Genomic DNA, 26,504 nt, shown 5'->3' with positions numbered 1-26,504 from the left:
CGCGGTTAGGGTGATCCACTAAAAACTATGATGGAACTGGCTTCACCATCCGATGTCAGTTAATAAGTTATAATAACTCCGGTTGGCGCATTACTGTTGGCAATTGTAGACGAGTGTGGTAACTGTGGTTCAGGAAATGGTATCGCGTCGTTTGTTTGGGATGCTCTTTAAAAGTCCGAGAATGAGTAAGCGTGCTCCTCCTCCCCACCCTCCTCCCATTTTGTTTTCTTTTAATTTAAAGAAATAGAGTGATTATATAGGCCCATAAGCGCGTGCTCTCTTTGCATATAATTATCCTGAATCTTTCGCCGGTAAGTAAACGACAGAAACTAAATAAAAGGGTTGTCCCTAATCTGTTTCTTGGTAAATTTAATACTATAATAATGTGGTTTCTTACACTCGGTAGGTTAATTAGTCTGCTACACGCTGTAAAGGGCGGTTTACAGTAGCTGTTGAAATTTCTCACCTTTTATATGGAGCAAATTGAATCCTGTTACTTTTTTCTTTCTGGGAAAAATACTATGCGAACAATTTACTCATCAGTATTACAAACATGACAGTGAGAAATCTGGGTTATTCTCATTCCTCGTATTCTTTCTATTTCCATTTTAGTGATTTAAATTCACTTATTCAAGCTGAATGATCTTGTCGGAGGTATCCTTTGTATTCACTGAAGCTTCTGGAATTTATAAACAACAATAATTATAAAAAAAGCCAATTATCATATAAGTAGGAAACGTTTTACCTCTTACATTCAGGTAACTAATCCCATTTGATGTGATGAATTCCATATATTTGCTACAGCTCATAAATATTCCTATTTACTTATTCTTCCATGGTACACATTCATCATTGATTTGGTATTCTGGAATAATCATCACAATAAATTTGGAGGTCGATGAATGTTCTCAATTAAATGATCAGCGTAAAAGGTTTGGTGAAGAATTTAAAGTGATGTCTTCTGTTCTTAAAAAATTTACACAAGCTCTGTTTCGACAGCCGAGCTCGAGTAAATCTTTCAGCGTAATGATTCTGCCCAGTAACTTTTTTTGCCCTTTTTTTCGTTCGTTAAATATTATAAATAGAATGATATTAGTATTTGTTATCTCCTCAGTGTAAATTTAGTTTCGGAGTGACAGCATGCACTCGATCCTCTCTCTCTCTCTCTCTCTCTCTCTCGAAAAATGTGCGTATGTGTGTGTCACTGTGTGATTATGTGTGAGCACAAGTGACGTGTACTGTAGATCGATCGTTACATTCCATCTATTTTGATATCGAGGCTGACAAAAAGTCCATTCTAAACTAAAACAAATACGTTTATTAATCCGTTAATTCAAGATTCCCCAAATAATAAGACAATAATTCTAGGTATTTTTAAGACATTATTGAGAAACGTGTAAATATTGTTCATTGAGACACGCTCAGATATTGTTAATTGTTTAGGGAGATAATGTTTTAATTCAAATCACTTTTTTTCTTAACATTGTAAAAATGCTACGTCAATTTATTGTGACTTCTTACGCCATCAACAAAGTTTCAGCGAGATCAGTATAATAGTGTGTTGTGCTCTTGATTGCCTGTCGTTTTAAAATCTAAAATATTTTTGTCTCGATTTCAATAGCTATAGAATTGAACAAATCATGTGCGAAACGGAACACTACTTGATATGCGACTTATATTTTTAAAGCTTCTGACATCATTATCAGGTAGTACCTATTTCTTAAATTTGACATCAAGATGATTTTTCAAGAAATAATTATTGTAAGCAATTCTTTCACAGAAACAATAAACATATTAAGGATGCTCATTGAGCATAGTTACAATAGTACAAAACCTTTACCACAAAACGACAATTTACCTAAAACCAACAGTAAAGTCTTGGTTTTTCATGAATTGGTCAGCGTCGTTTTCACCATTTTCTGTTACTAGGTAACGTTTTCTTTTCCTGTGTGGTGGGTAACGTATCTATCTTCAGACGTTAGTATGGGGTCTTTACTCCTTTGGATTTGGCACCAACTGTGAGCCTGTATTTTCCCTACATTTGTTTGTGTTTCTTCAAAAGAAAAACGCTGGTGCTTCCTGTAAATATTTTAATAAATACACCTTATGGAATCAGCTGCACTTTTGTTCCCACATTTCTATACTTTCCATCAAGATGTTGAGTGAAGGAAACAAATCGGGTAACATTCATACACAGATTGAAATCCCATTATATCTACATTAATTATGCTAATTAATTGTAGACAAAAGTTATTCGTGAATAATGAAATGATAAAAAAAAAACCATTGGTGTTGCAGCGATGAGAGAAAGGGATGTAACAAGAAAATAACTGTTGCAATTATCACATAAAGTACATATAAAAATTTTTTTTTTCTTCCACAAGCTCGATGCAAGTAGTTTGAACTTTGATATCTAATATGGTAATTAAGGGTAATTATTTTGTAATATCATTAGAGGGATCTGACGAGAAGAATAGATTAAAAAGAACATGCTGTTCATTAGTACTTTTTATTTGGGGAAGTAGGAGGCAGTGATTCTCTCTCTCTCTCTCTCTCTCTCTCTCTCTCTCTCTCTCTCTCTCTCTCTCTCTGTGTGTGTGTGTGTGTGTGTGCGTGTGTGCTATTTGAGGAAAATAATTCTGTAACAAATGTTGAGGTCGGCTTCCTCTCTCTCTCTCTCTCTCTCTCTCCTAGTTATTTAATCCCTATTCGGATACACTTATTTCCAAAACTCATTCTCATCTATAAATGTGTGAATAATTTTAAGGCAGTGGATTACAACTGCTAGGAAGAAATAGTGTATATAATGCTCCTGGTTTTCTTAACTTTTGATTTATTTTCTCGTTTAGCTGCATATTCAGGTTGAGCATCAACATCCCCTCCAAAAGGGCGTGACCCAAGGACCTCTGTTGAATTCCTCTTTATCTTCTACAGATCGCCACTCACTTAAGGTCTGATCTGCCAGCTCATCTTGGGCCCACAGGAGACCTGTTGACAGTATCAGGTACTATGCTCCCAAGGACTGTGCGAAATACAAGTCATAGCCATCCTCATCCTCATCTCCATTTCATTCTTGTCTCATCTGTATAAGGAGCTTCCGCGAATTTCCTTATATCATTTCTACCTGTATCCTGTTAGCTTGTTAGTTGAATCCTAATATTGTTTGTAAAGCTTTATTTGGTATCTTTGCCTTCGCTCCTAATTCCCAGTCATCAGACTGGGAATTTTCGTCTTTAATCAAATAGGGCTAGCTAAACATTCCCAGTTCATGTAATATTCAGTACCAATTTGGCATGTATATTCATCCACTCCGTATCATTTTCCACAGAAAATCACTGAAAAAAGTCTTTCAAGCAATCATCCAAGCTTCTATTTATATATCCTATATATATGTATATATATATATATATATATATATATATATATGTATATATATATACACACACACACGACACACATATATATATATATATATATATGTATATATATATCTATATATATATATATATATATGTAGTGTGTGTGTGTGTGTGTGTGTGTGTGTGTGTGTGTGTGTGAGAGAGAGAGAGAGAGAGAGAGAGCGATAGAGAGAGAGAGAGAGAAGAAGAGGTAACAGCCTTAATAGCTAATCTTCTAGGATTCGAGTGAAGGCAATAAGTCTAACACTTTTTATCGTTCATTGTTCTCTCACATTGAATACTTTGATTGTATAGAAATTCTATATCAGCGACAGTGACGTGAGGATTTATGATTATATATGATATAAATAATCTTAGGTTGTTGTTGAAGCCCTCCTTAGTAGTAGGTAGACAGGAAATTTTAATACAAGGTAACAGACAATTTTTATATAAAAAAGTAAAATGAACCCTCTCATCTTAATTAGAAAATTAATGTTAGTTCCAGAACACGATGCCGGCAATTAGTTTTAGAGGTCACTCAGCGTAATGAAACTGGAGGATCAATATTAGCAAGCAAACTTTCAGAAACATGTTTTGGGGTTGGAAGTGAGTCATACTGTTACATTTCTGTTTCGTCATTTGTTTGCTTGCTCCTAAGTCTATTCCACTCAATAATACATCCCATAGGGGGTTGGGGATAACTCCGTCAGTGCTCCTCACATTACGTGATGTTGTTTTCAGCGTCTCTTTGCCCTAGCTGCAACCCTTTGCATTCTTTTTATTATACCTCCGTTGATATTCTCCTTCTTCCATATTACTTTCCATCCTCTCTAACAGTTGTTTCAACAATGATCTCATAGGTCTCAGCGTTTGGCCTTTGGCTTTTTATATTCCAGCCAGATAATACGGCAGCGCCTCCGAGGCGTGGTCGGTTTGGTCTTGGACTACCACCTCGGTGGCCGCGAGTTCGATTCTCGGGCATTCCATTGAGGGGTCAGATATGTGTAATTCTGGTTATAGAAAGAAATTCACTCTCGACGTAAAACAGGTTGGTCCCGTTGCTGAATAACCACTGGTCCCATGCAACGTAAAAACACCATACAACAAAACAAATACGGCAGCACGGCAAGCGTTCTTTTCATGTATTTTTTAACTGTACTTTCCTTCTAACAGTGCGAGTATTGATGAATGCAAAAGTTTCTGGACCGTGGCATCAGAATCTACTGTGGAACTGTGAACATTGAAATGAAAAAGGTGAAAAACCTATAAAGGATTTTCTCGTAATTTAAAATTTGCCATCATAATAAAAAGGACACTAAAAACTCCTTGATTACCAGTGTGTGATACCTCTCTGACTTTTTACTCATAATGATATAAAAAGTACATAAATATATAATATGCGTGAATGAAAATAACTATAATGCACTTACATTCAATTGCAGGGAATAATAAAATAATAGTAATATCATAACTTTTTCTTCGCTTGCGAACATAAATATGTAGAGCACTCAAATATAATTTGCTAAACTTAAGAGTAAGCGGTTACTCTCAAAACAAGAACAATTATAATAGTTATGTTGATTTATTTATTGTCAGAGGATATAAGTACTCTGAGGGTTCCTTCAATAAAGGAATTAGCAAGTACAAAAAATCCCGGCATGGCATTAGACTATGCAATTTGAGAATGCAAGGCCAGGTTAGAAGGATTGACTAACAGTTATTTCTGGTGATAGAAGTTCACTCTCGACGTGGTTCGGAAGTCACGTAAAGCCGTTGGTCCCGTTGCTGAGTAACCACTGGGTTCATGCAACGTAAAAAAACACCATACAAACAAACAAACAAACTAACAGTTTGTTATTCGTCCATCTAACAGGTTTACGCCGTAATTCTCTGACCCATACTGATATTTGATCATACATCAAGTACAGTCTGTTGCGATGTATGATCAAACAAGTTGGACATACATGTTTGAGAGTGTGTGAGCCTCCCAAGGGTGATGTCCAGTGGGAGGAGGTATACCGTCCGGACAATACTTCTCTCAGGCTCTGCTGTGTATGTTCACGTCAGGGTTGCTAGGAAGACACTCATTAGAGATGATGATGATGATCTTGTTTTAGATTAATATGTCCTTATGCCAGTGCGGGTTCTTGCTCTTGAGCAGTGAAGCTTCCCGAGTTGCCGTGAATAAAGTTTGTATTGACTGATATTTGCAGATGATACAGTTTCCATAGATAGTAGTGACGAAAAGTTTCAAACACGGTGAAGAAAAACGTTGACGCTTGTAAAAGGTAAAGGCCGAAAGTAAATGTCAGCCCTGAATGACCTCATAGAAAAATAGGTCCCAGTGCTTGGCCTGTGGCCTAAATTCTATATTCAATCCAATTCAATTTAATCGATTAAAATCACGAAAGAGAGATTATGCGAATTGGTTTGAAAAGCGAACAACGGATATAAATCTCTCCTGACCTACTTTTTATCAGTAACGTGTCAATGACGTTTATGTATTTTTGATGCAATCTTTGCCTCACCCTCTGTTTCATTGGAGGTAAATGTCAAGGGAAGGAGAGGGCCGAGTGTGTCTGAGCGAGAAGAAATCAATTTCTGTGGCAGTGTTTGGTAATGCCTCATCTGGATCACTGTGTTCCCTCCTCGCCCTCGTCTCCTACGCTTTCCCCTTCCTCCGACGCGAAGCTTCAGCAGCTCCCCTCCGCCCTTCCCTTTTCCTCGAGCCCTTCCTTATATGATACCCAAACGCTCGACGATGTTCTCCTCCAACAAGACCGATGCAGCCTCGAAGAGCCAGGCTGTCCCTCCCAACCCTCTGGTGTCTGTGCAACCCATCCCTCCTCCCCGGACGCTGAATCTTCCCAATTCGTCTCAAACGATCCCCTATTTCCAGCACAGCTTCTCCATGCCAACTGCCCTCCCGTCGACGTCACCCACGCGCCCTCCTCTCCTCGGTGCCCTGTCTTCCACAAGTACTCACTCTGTATTTTCCATCACCCCTACCTCCCCAGGGAGACAGGCTACCACCCCACCCAGCCGCTCTGCCTCATCTACCCCAACGGCTCCTCTGGCACCGCCCAGTGCCCCGCACTACCCATCAATATTGCCACCTCTCCCCATGAATGCGTCTTCCCATCTTCCCGCCCCTCCCCAGTCGTCGAATCTGCTGTCGCATACCATCCTTCCCCCCCTGCAGTCCTCCTCAACGGCCAAACCACCAAGTGCGGATTCCCAGACCGAGGAGGAGGAGCACACCATTTGACTCCCGACGATCGTGTTCCGTCGACGAGTGCGAATCCGCAACACGCCGCCCACCCGGTACTTGCCTCTGATCTGAGTTACGGAGTCATGTGCTAACCAGTGAAATATACCCGCTGATAAATCGTGATAATATCTGTTATAATTTTGCGACGTATGTGTGAAAATTCCGCGGATGAAATAAGACAATGAGTTATCCATGTTTTGGAATTATGTGAATATAATAGTGAGATTTTTTTGTCATTGCTTTTTAATGACGATATTATTTGACAGTTGAGGTCAGTTCGCATTGTTGACTCCATTACTTTAATTCGTCGTCGAGAAAAGACCTTTATTTCCGACGATGTGATAGATATGTCACTTGTGACGTCATTGAACTTTAGAAAAGAATATGCCGCGGAGAAAGAGCTCTGGAGTTACTGCTCAAAGCCAGTACATCTGGAAGTGATGAATATTAATTCAGATCTGTTGTAGTGCCACGAAAATGTTAACAATAAAATAAATTCAGTGTACAGGAACTAGTTGTCTACCGAAAATGATGTTGCAATCAGTTATAAATGGGTTATATTGAAGTGTACGTAAAATACCGTATTTCCAATCAGTACCGATCTCTCTCTCTCTCTCTCTCTCTCTCTCTCTCTCTCTCTCTCTCTCTCTCTCTCTCTCTGATTAATTTTTTCAGATAATGTATATAACCTGAACATAGCTTTTATCAATCGACATAGTGTGGATGAATGTTATTTTGGTTTTAAGGGGATGAAATAGTTTTTATTTTAAGGGGATGAAATATCACGATTTAGTTCCATCTCAGTTAGAAATATAAAGCACTCGAATAAATTCCAAGACTGTGGATAAACCTATTTATCAATTTAAATATCTCAAAAGACATTCATGAAAAATTATTAGCGATAATTTATGGCTTTAACCGAATAATGATTAACGTCAGAAAGTGAACCAATGTTTGAGCTCTTTTTGTAATGGCATGTTAGAGCGTTATTCTTTACCAAATAGGAAGTGCGTTATTCATGCAAATGAAATTATACATTTATTTTTTAAATCCTGTTGATATATCTCCTTACAATTTAAAAAGATCGATTGCCGTTCCCAGAATAAGAAGAAAAAATGTAGAGCTCATTTCCTTTGTCTGCTGAACTGACAACTATGACAAAAGTAAGCAAAGGAAATTAAAAGCATCGTATATATACATATGTCAGACGACTTTTCTTTTTATGGTTTGCTGAAATTGATAGAATTTTCACCCAGTCTGCAAATAGGTAGAAAAAAATAACAAGTTCTTAAACTTTGGTTTGATCTCATACTAATGCCACCTATAGAAGGGAGATTCGTGTAAATAAATAATTACTAATCACGTTCTAATTATGTTCTCAATAACTAAGAATTGAAGCAAAAACAACAAGCAGCAAGTGAGGATACCTTTGCGCTCATAAAAGTTTCATTTCACATGCCTTGAAGCCAATATCTTTAATTAATACTCTACGTTCCACTGACATTTACGGCAAATATCCAGTTTTGAGGCAAAGAGACAAACCAATCGATAAATTCTCGAAGTAACATTTGACGGCGGTGTCCATCAGATGGAGAATTTAGGGCTTGGGAGTATTGATAATCTTTCGGTGAATTAATATTTACATTGATGATAATCGCATTATGATGATTACGTAGGTGAGGTCAGTTGTTACCATATTAGTGTATCATCGTCCTGAGAATCTAAAGTAGAATGAGAGAGAGTAGAGAGAGAGAGAGAGAGAGAGAGAGAGAGGAGAGAGAGAGAGAGAGAGAGAGAGAGGTAATTGTGATGAATGCTGTTTAAAACAGTCTATAAAATTGATAAAGAAAACTGAAGAATATGATATAGGTTTTTGCCGAAGATACAAATATATATATATATATATATATATATATATATATATATTATATATATTATATATATATATTACTATAATACTATATATATTAACACACATATGTACATATGTAATGTATGTATTATATATTATTATATGTATGTATATATAGTAGCTGACCATCTCTCTCTCTCTCTCTCTCCTACGGTAAGATAGTGGCTTCAGTTATATTGCCCAGCATTTTTTACATTATACATTTCCCCCGCTTCTTGAAACCGCCCTCCAATACCTATCAGGGCTCAACTTGGACTTCAAGGGCATTGAGAGTGTCACATTCATCTCAGTGACCTCAAAAAACTAAGGATTAATCTAATATCTGTCGTTTTCGGTATTTTTACAATTGCACCCCCCTTCCGTCCCCAAACCCATACTATCAGGGCTGAACTTGGACTTACAGGGCATATGGAATGTCACTATTCATTTCAGCGTCCACGAAAAAAAGGATGAGACACTAATATCTGTCGTGCTCTGTGGTATTTTCTTTGTTACCAGTGTCTTTGAGCAGGAAAATGGAAGTCTGTTAGTAATTACCTTCGAAATAACCTATTAAAAAAAACAGTTTTTTTTTCTTTTCTTAGATATGACGCGTGAACTTGAAGTAAAATTAGTCATTAGTGTAGGTAAACAGTCTGAAGTGTGTTAATGAATGTAAATAATATTCTAATATGTAAATACAGGCATAAATGTATGGTTGTGTATGTTTTTATATTTTAACACCGAAGAAACGAGCGGCCTGTTTATAGAAAGTGATTGTACGGAGGGGTGCATGAAAGTCTGGGCATCAATGCACGATGGTTCTGGGCTTCAAAATTGAAGTTACCTAAGAGGCAGATCACAGCATCTCTGATGAAGTGAAATATATGATATAATCACGAACTACATTGATATTTCAGCTCATTATCAGAAATTAGGAAAACGCCCTTCCTGCTGTTCTTCAAATCATTATTATCTCTTTCTTTTCTCTGATATTAAGAGATACCTAAAGAGGCGAGTAAATCCTCCAACGAGTTCATTTTCATCATGAACGACAACAACGTAAAATAGGGAAACTTCATGTAACAAGGATGACTTAATCAGCAGCGCACATCATTAGGATTCGTAAGTGATATTGTTCTCTCATAAATCATAATTGAACTCTGAAGAGCCCTTCAGTTGCCAGTTTGAATTGTGATTGGTACTTGAACTTCCAGCATGGATTTTTGAGGTTGAAAAATAGAAATATGTCGAAAATATATTTTCATTGTAAACGGTGATCATGATCTGATAATATGGCAACCTGGAATTAAGAAGCGTTTTGTAATTGGTGTTTTATTTAAAGAACAGTGGAGCTGTCAGCTTTTTCTTTTTCAATAACCTTGAAAACTCCCAGTTTACGTTGCATGGAATGCTAGAGAACACGCAATTAGAAATGTATTAGATTTAAAAATAAAAAGAGATCGCACGCTGGTGACCCATATTAGGATAGTCCAAGCTATATATATTAGATACTGTAAAATTAGAACAAAACGAATATGATAAATTCACAAGTAAATAACGGAAAACAGAGCGCTGTATTGTGCTAAGGCTATTGTTAATCAAACAGTAATAGTTCTGGAGGTATTTCTTTATCGCAGGCAATTAAGGAGTATGGGGAACATTGGACCTACGTTAAAGGTATGGCAAAATGATATGGAATGATTATTGTTTAAAATAGAATTTAGAATCCTTCTCTTGTTTCCACAAACACTGAGACTGATTCATATATTAGTGTTCTTAATTGGGGTAGCGTCAGGTATAGCAAAGCTTTAAAACATTTACGTCCATAAAAAATCTGTCACTTTCTTTTTTATATATACAATAGCTGTTGTTAACTATAATATGGAAAATGGTGGATTCCATAGATACGTTTATTGCCGATCAGTTTTCTTCTGAGACACAGAAGCCAACGCGAGACTGAGCAACCACCAAACAGAAGAGTATCAAATATTTTGCACAGTATATTTGGGAATTTTATTTTTTCATTAAACATTAGTTACATCATATGGGTTCCAAGGGGACGTAGATTTTGAAGTGGATGAACAGGTGATTGGATGTCTCCGGGTTTGTAGAGCAAAGAAAACAGTGGGGAGAATTTTCCCCGGGAACCCACGAGGTGAGAATCCAGTCCTAACCTGCTCTACAGCAAGTTTGCAATGAAAGCGATTGGGAATTGAACAGATTACATAAGACACGTGGTCGAGGATCGAGGGGGGAATGTACGGAAGGTACCTAACAACTCGATCTTACAAAGATGTGAATTACGTTACTTATCACTGAGAAACAGTTTTGGCTGATGGCCCACAACACCACAGTTATAACACAATACAGAGCGCAAGAAAAGTTCTAAACCCTTCGTCTGATGCAATCGCATTTTATGACCTCAGAGATGGTTCGCCAGCATCCTGGTAGACGGAGTTATCTGTCCCTTGGAGCATCATCGCCACGTGGTCGTTGTAGGTTACCATGCAGTGCGGGCTTTTAAAAATAGTGGTTGGTCGTCCTCCACCGGTGGCGTAGCATGACCTTAGGCGGTCTTTCTCTTCCAGCCGGCAAATCTGCAAACAAAAGAGACCAGCAGTCAAACGAACAGAAGACGATTAAAGGATTAATTCCTGAAACGAAGTGGTGTGTGAGAGAGAAGGTGAATTTGCCTGTATCTTTATTATGAATGAATATAAAAGAATTCGCTTTCTTCTGGGTTTCCTAACATTATGTTAATTGGAAGAAGAGATGACGTAATATGAGGGACTCTCATTACAATATGTATATAGTATTTATGTGTATGGGGATGCATGGTGTGTGTGTATGAACCTTTCATGAAGTACCACTTATACTGTGAATACAAACTAACTGACGCTGAGGTTAAGAAACGTTAAAGGTTCTGAACTTCATCCACATGAACTTATTGTGAACCACATTTTGCCCTTCTGCAACCACAACCTTGAAGGTGGTTGAAGTTATAATATATCTGTTATAGGATCAAGGAAATTATTTTCAGAATGTATTATTGTATAGAGGCATAGACGAGGCACATGAAATGAGAAGAACGAAAGAGGATGCGATAATGGATTTTTCAGTTCGATAATGGAGGAGGAGTCTTACAGATAACGATTCGACTCGAGGAGAAACAACGAGTTCACATCACTAACAACCAGTACTAGCAACGGAGGCTCACTTACGAAGGCCCAGTTTTCCCGAACTTGTGTATACACACCGACAGGTACTCCAGACAAATTAATGGACGCTACACCTCTACTGACACGTCAGAGTACCAAGAATTAATTCGGATAGGCCATCTCAAGAGGCCTTCTGGCTAATGTTAGTGAAGAGAATTCGATGCTTCTTTATTTAAAAGGGGGGCGTGTAAAGATCTTAGTTACTCCTTTTTTCAAGTGTAGGCCTTTCGGTTTTAACCAATCGAATCAGGAGTGCCAGACTTCTAAGGACGTCCTATGGAAGCCTTGACAAATACCCTACAATAATACCCAAAGACACACCCTCAAGGGTCAGAGTAGGGAAGAAGGAGGCGTTTCCCAATGAGAAGTTTACCAATTAAGACAGGAAAGATGACAGGAAGTGTTTCGAAGAAAGAGGAATAACCATTCACACATAAGGATTCTTTTAATAAATGCCACTCCCATAGTCAAAATAGAACTCAGAGGCGGTGCTAGGAAGATTACATCCAAAAATAAACAGGCTCGACACAAGGAAGAGAGAAAAAGAAAGAGACAATGAGCAAAGACCCTACTGAGGGCAGAGGGGAAGATGCACTGGTAGTGAGGAAGTGTGTGGGTGTGAAGTGTTGATTGGGCCTCATTGACAATTTTGAACTCATATAAGTCCACCAAGTGCCATTAGACTGTAAAAACAGAAGTGCCTTTAAGAAATTTAGAATAGTTTATCTCGGTCCAAGTACCCAAATCAAAGGTGGAAAGAAGTTGTAAGTTTTTTTTTAACCAAGAATAGATATGTATAAGGAACACATTCATACACATTTCCCCAAGATTATAAGAACTTCAAGAATATGTGAGAAAGCTAATGTCTTTGCACGAAGCAAACTAATTATATAACTATTGTCAACACCAGTTCCAGTAGCACCACTCGAGGCCATTTCTACCTTAAACTGTAAGGCCCTCTTACAGATATATATATACGTATATATATATATATATATAGATATATATATATATATATATATATATATATATATATATATATATATAATGTTTGTTTCTGTTTGTGATTCCTTTCGATCACGTTATATGTATTACAAATATAAATATACATAGATTTGATGAATTTCCAGGTAAATATCGGTAAAAAAAAAGTCATAATATAGTACTAAGGCAATATCTACTACATTAACGAATAAACAGATGTTCAAAACTTTGGTAAGAAATGGATCGAGCAGCATTACTTCGACCTCCTATGCCACGTAGTTTAGCGGCGACGGCAATGTAAATTTCAGAGAGCGAATCCAACACCATCGACCTTCTCGTAGAACCTTTAGGCGGCTGACATTTAACTCGCTTATACATCCTGCATCTTCTTCTAGGAAATGCAGTTCGGTCGTCCTTTACTTCTGCTCTCTCGTATCCTGCTCCACATTCGTCGTCTCGTGCGGAGACCGGACTGAAATCTGCAATTGGGTCTGAATACTTAATCTGATGAATATGAAAAATGCTTCTTCTGCTCTTAAGCGATGTTCCTTGATATCCCCACTTGAGTATTTCTCAAGTAGTTTGCTATGAATTAAGGTTCGGGAAAAATTTGGCGACAAAAATATTTCTAGCATTGATCTTATCACTGAAGCATCGAATTGTGGGATACTCTTTATGTTTTCTGGAAGAAAAATTTCTGTTCTGTTGTTCAGGTTTGTTAAATATGTCCTTTTATATCCTATTCACTCTACCTCGGAATTAATATATATTTTCATATATGTTAGCCGAATGGGAATTTTTTAGTTGATAATAAGTTAGCCTTTCCATTGGTTCGAACCACGGAACAAGAACTCAGGACTGCAGTGACACGACTTAAAACTATGCATCCATCCCTTGATGGCTGTGCGGTTTAACGCGCGTCTCTGCATTCCTGAAATCTTGTTCTGTGGTTTTCGATCCCACGGGACGGCGAACTTATTATCAACTAAAAAATTCCCTTTGGTTAACAGATATGAAAATATATTAATTCCGAGGTTGAGCGAATTGGATATTAAAGGACATTTCTAGCTTAATGCTTGTATATGAATCACAATGATGTGATAAAATTCATAATTATATATATATATAATATATATATATATATATATATATATATACATACATACATACCATACATACATATATACACATACATACATACATATATACACATACATACATACATACATACACACTTTATATACTTTGGATGATACTTAATTCTGGTGATGTTAAGAGTACATCTTCACTAGAAATTGGTGATACAGTCCTTGAAGTGTAAGCAACGCGTACAATTATTTAGCTGCCATTAAAGTCACGGTATTTTCCCCTTGACTGCAAATTCCTTGTTGTTGAACCATAGATGAAACTGTGCTAATCATACGAGTTCTGTCCAAAGCTTACAACTCCCTATAAACATTTGTTAGAAATATTATTTGACTTTAACTGAGTCTCTTACAAAGTTACCAAGGTATATCCTTTGAATGGAGTATATGGAAGATCTTGCATTAGAGCGATGCAAAAGCAATTCTTTCCAGTCATTGTTTGTATATTCATCTATCGGTCATTTAAAATCCAACTTCTGTTCAGATCTGTGTAATTCTCTAGATAACAAGATTATCATCTTAGATTCAGGTTGCACTTTAAAAATCGTCCCTTATTTCACCATTTTTTTTATATGTTCTGAGAGTTTATGTTATTAAATTTTCTTAAATTCATAACCAGAAATGTGGCTCCTACCTATTTGGTACTTCAATGAAAGAAGTCCAATATTCAGTCGGGTTTGTCCTTCCCGATCATCAATATTGGCAAAATTACATTTACGACCTGTTCATCTAAACGATGTTTTATGTTATAAAAACTTAAATTCGCCTTCTCCTACAGACTTATATTAACGTCTTAAAATAAAACTGTAAGTGCTGTAGTGTATTCGAGAATCTGTCTTGCAAAAATGAAATACACAAATTAAATGCTGCGACCAATTTCCTGCTTAAACGAAACGATCTCTAATCCGTCCCACTCAATCAATACAAGATAAACCGAAAAGTCAGGAAGTTAACGTTAATATCAATTATCATTAATATGACGTTCTTGAAGGTGCTTTAGAAAACTCACCAGAGATATGCAAATCAGTCCTTGAACTGCTTCATCAAGGCTAACCCTCCATGGAGAAAATATTCGAACCCTTGGCCCTGTATGTAGTACACTTGGACAGAAGCCTCGTCATCTGTATCGATCCTTGTTAAATATAGTCATTCACCTTCTTTTGCTGGTGTCCTCTCTCTTGAATCCTAACATATTTTCGTTCTAACGTTCTAACAATATCACCACCCAGTCGCTCCAACTTCCCAATATTTTCGGTATTTTGACACTTTCATTTAGCGTTTCTTCTGAAATCCCAGTAACTTGATGAGACATCCTAAAATTGATGTGCCCAGTATTTTCAGTCTAGCTAATTTAACCACAAGTTTAGCATTGTACCAATCGTTCTTCGTCTCTTCAGTGAAAAAGAGTCGAGTCAAATGAGTATTTCCGCATACGTATGTTCCATTTATATGTTTTATTTTTTTATAAAATGTTTTCTCTCATTTGTTTAAAGCATCCATGGTCCTCTTTGGTTTGCTTCGTCTTTGATTCATCCCTCTGATTTTCTTCTTCCATTCTTAAAGATTATTTCAATATACTACTTACATGAAGCGTCCCCTACCTAACATACACTACCTTCCCAATTTCCTATAATTTGACTTTCTCTGTAGGCAGGGATATATATCTGTTGGGTTTATAGTCTGTTGGCTCTTTACATAAGGAGCTTCAGCTGAAGATTTACAGAAGGGAAGAAAAGAAATAACCTCATGACATTGCATTCCATACCTATTACTCTCTCATTCCCCTCCTCTGATACATTCATTCCGTCTTTTTTGCCATTCACTGCAGTTCTTCTTCACTATTGCCACCCGAAGCGATCACCATAGAAAGGATTATTAATGGGATATTCCATTCACAATTCATTCTCTTGCTTATATTCCTGTAACTACGAAACAGGCACCATCGTCCTCAACACTTCAGGTATATTAGGACGTAATTTTTCAGATGGTGAAATATCAAACAAGTTCCGAGACATGATATCCACCTTTATTCAAACATACTTTTATCAAATTATTGTTATTGCAACGAAATAATTATTTTAGCCAAGGTGCAAATCACTCCAAACTAACCTCTTATGAAATTTTGGAAGAGGGCAATATTTTATGTTGAATAGGAGGTAATCAAATGCTACAATGAGAGAGAGAGAGAGAGAGAGAGAGAGAGAGAGAGAGAGAGAGAGATTAATTAAACTAATACCTTTAGTAAAGTAAATATAAGGGCTAAGCCCTACGAGCCTATTAATAAAATCAAAATTATTTTATTGTTATGTGTAAACACTTGTCATATGATAATGTCATGAACACAACCAAAGGACAAACAACAATGGGTGGAGTTACCCGGAAGCGCATAAAAGATGCCCGAGCTATCATATTAACTCTCTCTCTCTCTCTCCTCTCGCTCCCGTTCTCTCTATCTCTCTCTCACTCTCTCTCTTCATCTCTCTTCTCTCTTCCGTCTCTAGTACATTCTGCGACTGATCACCTCCTGTCTAGAGTGCTCGCCATTCTACACCTTCTCTCCTCATGTGGCACGCAGTGGGCTTGTTCGCTCTCCTCTCTTGTGAAAATGTAGTTTTGATTAAGTGCTAAAAAAAAAAAAGAGTGAGTTGCGAGAGGTGAAACTCTTACCCTGTGGAATCCGTCGTTTAAGTGAATCATTTTTGCGGAATTGCGATACCTCATGGAAAGTGGATTCAGTGAGATATTTTTTACATAAGATCTGTAGTTTAAGCGATTCATGTTTGTGAATTTAAGATACTTCATAGAAAGAGAAATATATATATATATATATATAATATATATATATATATATTGTGTGTGTGTGTGTGTGTGTGTGTGTGTGTAAATTCTTATAGTGGACTCAGTGAGATATTTGTTTACATTAAATTGCTAAGTCGACATTTGTGAAAATTGAGTTTTTCGTTTACGTAAGACTGAACGAAAAAGGATGATATATTTACGGAAGCTACACGTGTTTCCTTCAAGTATATTTCAAGAAAAATTCATATTCTAAGAGCGAGGTATCACTGGCAACCGCTCCTCATACCACGCCAGGGTTGGTTCGCGTGTACAAATGCTGACCACTTTATACCATTCCATGTGTTTTCTTTCGTTTTTCAGGCATTTTTTTTTTCATCTCTTGCGTGCCATTGGGAATTAGTATTTGAGTTGGTAATGAATGAGCTACCGTGCAGTAGCTGATAGATGTTGTTAGCTTAATTTAGTAAATATACATGTGACTGCGTATCAGAACATGATTAAACATAGGAAAGCCATATTCATAGTGTCCGGTCCATAAACAATATGTATAGTAGTGATTTAATAAAAAAAAAATATGCAGAAAAGGTGAAGCCCCCTGCCCTCTCTCTCTCTCTTTCTATTCTTCAATATAAACTTAATGTTGGTCACGTTTGTGCTCAAATTTGTCCTCTTGCAAACACTTTCATGCTCATTCATAATTATCTATGGTGTCTCGTTACTACTCCCAGTCAGTGTTGTATCATCTGCAAGAAACAGCAGTTCTGCTCTCCATGCATGACTTGGTTTCTAATCCCACTAAGGAACACCTATATATATATACAGTGTACCCTATTTAAGTCCCACTTTTTCACCAAACCAGTCACTCTCCTGTTAACCTGTTCTAAAGTGCAGAGACTTTGAAAAGCTTTTTCTGTGTAGTTGCAGCTGTCCAGTTTACTTACAACGTTTGATTCACTCTCCCTCTTCGACAATACTCCTACTTTTCCAGTCAGGATCCTAATATACTTTGCCTTCTCTAGTCTACTTGTAATGTTAGGTTTCTGTAAATTTGTCTCCGTTGTGACCTTCTCCTATGTACAGTGGAATAATTAGTCCAGTCACGCATTCCTTAAGAATATTTCTCTGAAGTGGACTTAGGTGAAAATAACCGTCAATCATATGATCACGGTGGATATATACATATAGTACATACATAAATACTTACACGCACACCCACAGTTTTAACAGTGATTCAATTCCAGAAAAAGAAAGAAAAAGCGCAAATTAAAACTTCATACCAAAAGACGAAAAACGTAAGGTTGGACACTGATAGGAATGTGGAGTATGCGCAGGCAGAAAATAAAAGTGTGGAAAGCGAATCGTTGGTTGTAAAAACAATGAAGGATTTAATTGGTAACGTCATCAAGAAAATGGCGCTTCGGTAAGTAACCGTCGAAAAATGTTTACCTCTTTTATGTTTCGTCAGTATGTCTGTGAGGGTGTGCGTTGATTGTAATCGTTGGTGAGAAGGAATCCTATGTAAATTGACAATACGAAATCTATTTTTTTGTCTGATGTAATTTGGGATATCTTGATATCATTAACATTACTTAGTTCAAGTCAGTTAGGATCTTTCACTAACCTTATCTGAAGTAACATAGTAGGTGCACCAACTTACCATCAGTTTTGGGCTTTAGTATTTTTAAATAATTTCTTAGTCGATGAGGACACCTTTAAATGACACCTTTTCATACCAGCAATGGACTGGCGTTCCTTGGATGGTAATCATGTTACTATAAATCTTCCAACATAATGCAAAATTGAAACAAATGTTTTGTCCTCCTTTTCTTTAGCTCAATACTTGGCGATATTATTAGAATATTTTAGGTTATTAATAGGAAAACGACCCTTGAAGGCATAATAGATTTTCCAGTCATTTATTATGCATTTGCAGCAGATGCCATTGTTTCCTTATGCATAGTTTATTGATGTAAAGATTTACAAGATTTTCTAGTTCAGTCCTATCTGGGATTTCATAGCAAGAGTAAATATATTTCAAATAAATGAGTCACCTAGAAATAAAGACCGGCGTTTCTTTTTCTATACCTTTAGGGATAGTTAGTGACTCATTTAAACACTTAACGTCATAGAGAATATACATTTCGATTTAGCGAATACGTTGAAGATTGCCATTGCTTTGTAAGTCAGCATATTCTTTTAATCATCACTATGCTAGTTAATTCTTTTGCAAGGTTTCACTATATTTATAAGACTGATTCGGGAAAATTGTCATTTTAAAACATTAAACTTAAAACATTAAGAATGGATTTTAATCAGGAGGACACTGAGCGCTCTGTATGTCATTCATCTACATACATTGTCTATCTTTGCTGTGAAGAGAGGCCTGTTTGTTTATAACAATCAGTGATCTTAGAGTATTAATGCGTTTCTGACAGATGCTGGTATGATTGAAGGTTGACGTTTGACGTTTGAAATAAACAATAGGTCATGGTTTTGAACTTCTACATTTTCAATAATTGTTGTGATTTGCTTTGTTATTTACCTTCTATAATGAGGGCAATAAGGTAATTTAATTGAAAATCTTTCAGTATAGTGAAAAATCCTTCAGTGTGGTGAAAATCTGTCACAGGAGATGCTACGAATGTGTAGGAAGAGAGCGAGTGAGTGAGTGAAAGGAGTGGAAGCGAGTGCTGAATATTATTGTATGAATGGGATCACACTGAAACCGAAGAGCTTTCTTTGTAAGCCTAAGAAACAAATGATGTTAAACTTTCCTGTACACGAGGCTCATCCCTGAAAGGATGAATATGTCAGTGACAGTTATGTTATTTTTCTATTGAACGACACCATTTGGGAGATTTCATGAAGATGTAACACTTCAGTGGGCAATGGCATGCTTTGATAAACACATACAGTATATGGTAACCAATTTCATGACTTTCAGCTTCCAGGTATGAAATTTAACCAAAGAGTAATTTTCTCTTTCTTTTTTCCCTCCCGAACAGCGGCATTCCCCTTCTGGTTCGCCAGAGGGGCAGTAATAGCAGCGGAGGTCCTGGGATAGCCACTGCTCGAGGTCGCAGAGCGAGCACGACCGGAGGACCACGGCGGCCTCTCACGAAGGCAGTCTAGAAGAGAATCCCGGCGAGGATCCAAAGGGAGAAGGCGAAGTTCAGTTCACCCGCCGATTCACCTTCCTATTAAAGATGGTTAGTGGTGTTCTCTTTTGAGGTCTACGACATTTGTTGATCCGTTAATTTATTATTATTCTCCCCGTCTACCGGCCATGACCTTCCCAATACTAACCACCGAGTCTTCAACGTCCGCACGCGAAGATCAGTGCGAGCATCCACCTCTGAAAGACGGCTTGACTCAGGGACTTAATCCTCTGTTCAGCCAATGAAAACTCAGCTCTCACCAGACAGAGCACCCGGGACACAATAAATACCGCCGAACGACCCCATTCCAATCAGTTCAAGCTCACCCTTCCTTGAAAATAAACCGAAGATACGGTTTGAAACGTTGGAATTCCGTTACGCCCTTAGATCTGTAAACTCTACGGCGACGATACGCCACTTTTAGTTATCTTATCATTATATTATTATTATTATTATTTATGTAACGTACCCCATTGTCTTCTTTCAAAATTTCATACTATCTTCTGTTCCTTCTTTCAAATGAACGCCATATGCTTTGGGAACTTATCAAAAATAGCAATTCCATAACAAATAACTAAATCCAACCTTAACTTAACCTAACCTAACTTTCAAACTAACATCCCCTAATATATTTTAATAAAAATTTTGCCAAGAAATCGGCCAAAATCAGCAAAAATAAAAAATTTTGAATTTCAAGTCAGTGGTACCTGTTATGTGGGCTTGTGCCATATAAATAAGGTTCGTCTTCTGATTAATAATAATAATAATAATAATAATAATTTTACAGACAGAATCCAATCCATCAATGAAGAGACATAAAATTGTGTCCTTATGAAGTGTCCTAATTAAAAAATAAATAAATACCATAAATAGCCACGCCCTTTAAGGGAACAAATTTGACACTTCGAATCAATTTAGTAGCTGCAAGAGCATAATGTATATGTCATAGCCGGTGGTGTACATTTTGTGCATCTCTTTCAATTCGTACCTCTTAGATTGCGATGCCTTTATTGAAAAAATGCTGCTCAGAATCAGTTGCTGAAATGAAACGTGGTATTTACCCGTAAATGTCAGGCTAAGTCGGCGGCCTTGTGGTATGAGATTAACTATTCAGACGTGGCTTTTGGCTGAAAAGAGTGGGCGAACGTTGGCTTATTCATAGCTAATATTGACAAACTGCACTTTTGGTCTGAGACCGAAAATATAATGTTGCGTGAAGTATAAGGCAATTCTAAAACATGCATCAACTAACTAGGCAATTATTAATGGTAATAATACGTTAGCGATGTCATGAACCAGAGGAAGCATTTTTATCTACAATACAATACTTGGAAATGATTACGTTAAAGATCATTATTTGTTTGGTACAAAATAAAGCAACAGACATAATTTTTTAAGCTCTGATCTTTATTTTTCATGCTATACGTTTATTCTGTATCAAATAATTAAGCCACTTTTATTATTTAGCTACTAACTTCACCCTTGAAATGTTTTAGAAAATAGTAAAGATTAAAGAATCTAGGAATGAGGCAAAAATATGTGTCGAACCATAGTGATGAACTTTAATTTGTAGTAACGTTCATCTCTCTCTCTCTCTCTCTCTCTCTCTCTCTCTCTCTCTCTCTCTCTCTCTCTCTCTCTCTCTCTCTACGTGTTATCTTGCAGTTTTCTATCTATCTATTATACGTGTACTATCTCTTATCTATCTATCTGGCTCAAAGCTATTGCAAGGTCTTTCAATTGTATATTTATAGGTTACATTCAATTGATCGATAATCTGTTTAAGATGAGTATGTTCATGATGAAGTCTGGATTATTATTTTATTCAGTAGTTACAGCCAGCGTATAAATATATTTGCTTTTTACATCAATAAATAGTTTATATTAGTGTTGTATTATTTGCATTTTTATTTATTGCACGATATGGATATTCTCATATGAGACTCATTTTTTCTTCTTTTGTAATGAAACTAAAAATAATGTTTCCCTTTCATTTACAGTATCATTTGTAAGTTTAACATTAATACATCTAATGCAGTTTTTATTCAAGTATTATGGTAATTTCAAATATCCATAATTTTATGAAATTGTATCATATTGAATATATAGTTTTGGAACATATAGAGTATATTCCTATTAACATCGTACACAATTCTTCAATGCAAATTTTGTTTTGTCATACACGATCGTCACTTCAACTATAAATTGAAGACTGCAATGTCTTACCTCACGTTTACTAGAGATCCAACATTACATAAAATAAATCCTTGGCCTTTTTTATAGTACTCGCACTAGAATTACATACAATAAAATACAGTTCAAGTTCTCCAGAGGAAGGACGGTAAGCAGATAAGGCTGAGATCTATGAGAATTTCATAGCAGCCGTAGAAATAATTATAACCAAAACGTTTTTAGAAAACTCTTGCCATAATTCAAATATACTATAGTTTTTAATGACATTGGCCCGACAATACCCTTACATTTAAATTAATGCAATAATTTTTAACTTTCTATGTGAAATTTATGGCCATTAATATTCATACATACGATATAATCCGTACAGTAATCGGCACTTTTAATCTGTTCCCTTTATTATTTTTTCCTTTTTATTCGAACTTAGAAATTGTCAAAAATGACAATGAATTTTTATATACTCACATAATTCCTCTTACTGGTAAATCCATTTTCATGTTGATTAACTGAAAGCTGTATTTATTTGACTTTAAGAGTTGACGTCCTTAACCCCATTCTCTGTTGATTTCATCAGGAGAAACAAGTGAGGACGAAAGAGAAGAGAAGCCCAAAAACCCCATCCGCAGACTCTCCCGGATGTTGTCCAATGCCGGGCCAGCGATTGTCCGGAGGGTCTCCAAACTCCGCAGGAAAAGCCTAGCACGTAAGTACACCTACCCAAGTTTGTCTTTCCATTTGGCGAAGAGGTAAAGTTACCCACTTGGTCGGCCGCAACTTCGTTTGCAGGCCCTCGTTAAAATTTTTGACCATCTTAGCTCTCTTGTGTGTGTGATTGCCTCAACGAAAGCTTAATCTGACTAAACTTTAATCTGAAGTTCTTAAAAGAATCTCGGTTGATTGTAGAGACCTGCAGGTTCTTGCACCTTCTCTCCTGGACGCCATGTTGTCATCTTCTCTTAATATCTTTAGGGGTAGCTTTCTCATGAAAATCCCAGTCTCCAATAAATTTACTACCATTCACTTTGTAATTCTCTTCAGTTTCTTTCCGTTACACTCTTTTAAGAGAAAAACTGGCTTCACTGCTAAACTATGCTTATTGCATCTATCTCTTAGGAAATCTTCACAGCCTGTTCTTTAATGATAGTAAATTTATCAGATGAAGGATATAACGCTATTGGAAAGGTAGTAAAAATAAAATGAAATATTGATAACATAAAAAGCCCTGACAGGGAAATTATGAATATTGTAAAACATAAAAAAGAATTAAAATATTACCATTAGCAATGGCTGGGGTTATTCAAGGTTCTCTGACTAAATAAGGATATTGCAGTATTCAGAGCGCTTTATTTCTTATTAAAAGTGTTTGTAAAACATATCTTCTTAAAACCTCAATGTTACTTGTAATCTCTTGTGTGATCTCATAGCAGCTTCTTTCGTCTCCATTCATAACTTTGTAATTTTGCAGCCTGAAATAACTAAGAGCTTTACTAATGCTACAATGCAAGACGCCTAGATTAACATAAATTAGTTTTCTTTTAATGGCCGTGATTTAAAGCAGATTAAAAAAAATATTTGATAAAATTCTTAAATCCTTGTGTATTAATCTTAAATATCGTTTCAAAAATGGGTTTGATATGATTAAAAGTGTAAATCAGATGGAAGTGTAAAATAAATGCTTTAAAAACATATAAATAAATAAATTCTAAGATGAATTACTTTAGCCTTATTTTTTATTCGATCAAATGATAGTAAACTCTCTCGACACTATATTTAGCACGGAAAGACAACTTTATCTGCTTTAGTTATCCACGCATTGGTCATAAAGAAAACTAACTTGTTGCATGAAAGAAAATGAGAACTCACATAATATATTCATGTAGGACTATTATAAAACTTCTATCTCTTCCGTCTTCTAATTCGCTTTATATCTCTTTCAGTGGTTGAAGGAGGTAAGCTATATCATCAAATTTGAGTCTGTGTCTAAGGTAGAGTATACTAATCAATGTCAACCACAAGAAACCTAAATGAATGAGGCATGATGAATTTTCCGCATGATCTATTCTATTGTAGTTATTGTATGAATATTCAACGGAACGTTTTATGCTAGATGTCAAAAATTTTTCGAGATTTTTTATTTATTTACATAGCCGGCGATCATTCACTTGTGTACTTATTGGCGTTTCGCCTCAGTATACTTATAGACTATACGACTGTATACAGAACAGTTAACATATCGTTCTTACATAGGTTAGGTGATTTTGAAATGTTACTTTAAATATATGACAAGGATACTGAGATATACTCCATTGGTAACACTGGTAAGTTGTAAGTAAAGCTATATTTTTATTGTCAGTATATATATATATATATATATATATATATATATATATATATATATATATATATATATATATATTGTGATTGTTTGTCTATAAACTTTGCCTTAGAAGACCTTAGAGGGTGATATCACAGTCTACGGTGCAGTTTTCCTTATTTCATTAATACCACCAAATTCATCATATTGTAAATATTCTGCTTATTTCTATGTACTATTCTGTAACTGTATATTTAACTGTGCTTATATGTATTATTAATTTAAAGATACACATACATGCATACATACATACATCCATACATACATACATTATGAAAAGCAGTATTATTCGTCAATATACCATCGGGTTTTCCACAGAGGCTTTGGCATATGTACGCACGCCTTAATGCAAACTTCTCCTTTAACTGTTTCAGTGTTAAGTGCTCGATCCAAGTCTCAAGCCACAGTGATCTGTCTTAATTTCGTAGCCAGAATCCTACCAATTTTATACCATCCCTGGTTTAGTACCATTATGACGTTTACTTTTATACATAAGGGTAGGTACCCGTTAATCACACTATCACTACAGTAATTTCACTGTCCATATAGTAACTCTGAATCGCAATAGTAATCTCATTACCTTTTCTGATGTCTTACCATCCTTCGACCGCTAGAGGGCCCTCAATACATCCTTAACGTCACAATCTCTTGCGTTCTTAAACTTACAGTAAACCCGTCCACTCATGTTATCCATTCCCTAGGGGCGTAGAGCTATTTTGCACCTTACTGGGTACACTATAGGTTTTACCGTACCTCCATTCATATTCTCTTTCTTCCATCTGACTTCATCTCTGCGATCAATTGTTTTATAGTACTACAACTGCGATATTGTCCTCCTGTTATACCTTTAAAACCTTTATAATGCCAATTTCTTTTTCATTGCTTAGTTACCTCATAGGTCCCAGCGCTTAGCCCTTGGTCTAAAATTTACATTTCATTCATTCTTGTATCATTCAGCTCTGAATCTCTTAAATAATCACTCGATTAGGAGCTTTTGTTACATTGATTCCTAAAATTACTTGCTCAATAACCTTCCTCTCTCTCTCTCTGGTAGAACAGTTTATTGTGAAAAATCTCTTGCCTACTCGTCCATCCTGAGCTTTTTTTATTACACGTTTTTTCCTTTACACTTAAATTGCATCTAACCTCATTAGCCATCCACGGTATTCCTGCAAAGGAAATTATCTTATGTGCCCCAGTTGCTCCTTAGTTATTCCATATGTATCCTACATGGATTTTATCTTTTCCTCAGCCCATCCATAACTGGTTGTGTTCCTGTCAATATGGCTTAAATATTTAGCCACTGGCTGTTACTAACCAGTAAAAGACAAGAGTTCGAGTCCCATTTATGTTAGGTGCAGTTGTAGAGTTCCTTTAGGGTATAACTTTAAAATATAACTCTTAGTTCATCCTCCATGGGTGTAACCTCATACCCAGGTTTAACGAAATTGATATTAATGGAATATATCTGGCTTCATATCTGATAATTATAGCTACATTTATGTCAAATTAATTTTCCTTTATCTAGTTAAAATGGAAGACATTTAGGCAGTATAGAGGTCTCGCAAACAAATCTTTATTTTCCTTAATTAGTCCGTGAACACTTACCATTTGTTTTGATTAATGTTTACCCAAAATTTAACATATAACTTAACGTGTTAGTCATATTTACATGTGATGTTTTCCTTCGAAAATATAATGGTTTCTCTAATTAATTTGTACAAAAATGGTAGACTGAATATGATAATGAGAATTACTTGGCTTTGGAACATGCATTTTTATATACCAATAGTCTGCTCTTCTTTATGTACAGTATTATATGTTTAGACATATACTTGTGATATGAATAAGGAACAAAAAGGATCAAGTAAGGATTCGGTATTCTTCTATAATTATTTCCTTTAAAAGATTTCTAAGAAAAGGAATATTTTCTGGAATTTTTCGTAATAATTTCCCGCCTGGTATCAAATAGACTGGTGTGTTAAGAGGAGGCGAAGCAGAAGGTGTACAGTAGTTGACGAATTTTATTTCCAATTCCAATGAGGTCTTCATGTGTACTTATACCTCCAA

General features: G+C 36.2%; 1 protein-coding gene across 1 annotated transcript in view; it reads left to right on the top strand.

Moving 5' to 3' along the window:
• The window catches only part of LOC135218411 (Kv channel-interacting protein 4-like), a gene marked incomplete in the record, with an annotated part of 956,178 nt that overhangs the window by 472,575 nt on the left and 457,099 nt on the right, over positions 1-26,504 (top strand). The window contains 2 exon segments of the mRNA XM_064254714.1: positions 19,715-19,918; positions 22,635-22,763. Coding sequence (XP_064110784.1) covers positions 22,697-22,763 — 67 coding nt within the window.

Source organism: Macrobrachium nipponense, chromosome 9, assembly GCF_015104395.2.
Source record: "Macrobrachium nipponense isolate FS-2020 chromosome 9, ASM1510439v2, whole genome shotgun sequence".
Lineage (NCBI taxonomy): Eukaryota > Metazoa > Arthropoda > Malacostraca > Decapoda > Palaemonidae > Macrobrachium > Macrobrachium nipponense.
Note: the sequence above shows the minus strand (reverse complement) of the source record. Positions and strands in the feature narration are given on the sequence as shown.